Source organism: Ipomoea triloba, chromosome 7 (assembly GCF_003576645.1).
Source record: "Ipomoea triloba cultivar NCNSP0323 chromosome 7, ASM357664v1".
Classification (NCBI taxonomy): domain Eukaryota; kingdom Viridiplantae; phylum Streptophyta; class Magnoliopsida; order Solanales; family Convolvulaceae; genus Ipomoea; species Ipomoea triloba.
The window spans coordinates 15948066-15949685 of NC_044922.1; the positions used below are offsets into that span (position 1 = coordinate 15948066).

General features: G+C 42.4%; 1 protein-coding gene across 1 annotated transcript in view; it reads right to left on the minus strand.

The window, feature by feature from the left end:
• Nucleotides 1-1419, minus strand: part of LOC116025990 (heavy metal-associated isoprenylated plant protein 3) — a 2140-nt gene extending 721 nt beyond the window's left edge. Inside the window, exons 1-4 of the mRNA XM_031267431.1 lie at nt 1280-1419; nt 1016-1181; nt 705-907; nt 56-143 (exon numbers count right to left, since the gene is read on the minus strand). Coding sequence (XP_031123291.1) covers nt 56-143; nt 705-907; nt 1016-1181; nt 1280-1288 — 466 coding nt within the window. The 5' untranslated portion in view covers nt 1289-1419. The remainder of the gene's footprint in view (nt 1-55; nt 144-704; nt 908-1015; nt 1182-1279) is intronic.
• Nucleotides 1420-1620: the final 201 nt, after the last annotated feature.

The window sequence follows — 1620 nt, forward strand, 5'->3', positions numbered from 1 at the left end:
GACGAAAAACACTTCAATAATGCACTTCAGATCAGTGAGATTTTGATAACCTCACCTTTGGTTCTGCTCACTGTCTTCTGAATCTTCTGGATACATCCTTCACAGTGTAGGTTCATCTTCAGCACCACCGTAGTGAGCGCCGACTGTCGGAAATTCCCCAAATAAATCAATATCAGCTAAAGTAAAGCACAACTTATGCATTAAAGCTGTAATAAATGAAGACAATGACCTTTTAGACCAAACTGCACGGATGAGCATAAATGAATAATCTAAAGAAGAGCTGTAGTAAGTATAGAACATTTATGGTGAATATTGATCAATGGTCCTGTGAGTAATCAATATAAATACACTCTGTATTCTCTTCTCATATGGTGAATGGTAGTGATGTGAAATAATGTCGAAAACCAGAGAAATGAATGCAGTCTATGGCAGAAAAAAGGTCTAACGTGCGCTTCAAGCACCAGATTTCACCGGTTTTTCCGGGAAGAGATAGATGAATGCGTTCATCAAAAACTAATTTGAAACAGAAATAATCAAAACAGGCGAATATGTTAGAGCAAATTAAATGAATGCTAAAATGCGCAGGGCTATGTGCAACCGGACAAAACAGAGGTGAGAACAGACTGGAAGAACAGTCTAGTGAAAGCGACCGGCGCGCAGTAGGGAGCTGCAGTAGCATGGAATCACTGACTATGGAACCGTACCTCTTTCTCTTTGTCCTTCTTTTCTTCATCTTTTCCGTTTTTCTTCTGCTTTTCACCTCCGTCTCCGCCTTTTGCCTGTGGAGAGACCAGCACTATTTTTTTGTGCGTTTTGGCCTCCACTCTCTCCCGGAGCTTCACCGGATCCACTTTCCCGATCACCGTCACCTTATCCGAGTCGCCGTCGATATTCACGCTCTGAACACCTTTTCATCCAGAAGCACAAATTAGGAGGAAAGCGGTTGAAGTTCGGATGAAAAACAGGAAACCGATCTTATCAATATGACGAGTGAAACAGATAAACAAGGACTCACCATCGTAACTCCGAATAGTTTTGAAGATTTTGGAAACACAACCTTCGCAATGCAAATCGGCCTTGAGAACCACGGTGATGCTGCCGTCGCCGCCGCCGTTCTCCTGTTCTCCTCCGCCGCTGCCTCCGTTCTCCTGTCCTCCTCCGCCGCTGCTCTTGCTCTTCTTCTGCAACACGCCATCATCATTCATGAGAACACATTCAGTCTCCCAAAATGAAAAATAGGCACACACATTATTTCTACAAAGCGAGAGAGTGCTCTTACCTTACCCATCCTGAAAGTCTGAAACCGCCTTTCCGGGATACAATTTGGAATTTGGGATTTGGGATTTGGAAATTGGAAACAAAGTGCTGAACCGTGAAGTAAAACGTGTGAGTATATATAGGGCTCCTGGCTTTGGAGGGAGGAAATAGCATAGAAGGACTGACGCGTGCCTACTCGGAAAATGGAAAAATGAAATATAGAAAAATTTAGAATATGAAAGAAAATTCATTATTTTCTAGCGAAAACGTTCACTGTTAAGAGTTTTTATCCTCAGACCGACCCTGATCAAGTTGTTATACTTGGTTTTATTTTTCGGGGCCCATTTCTTTTATTAGGGATAA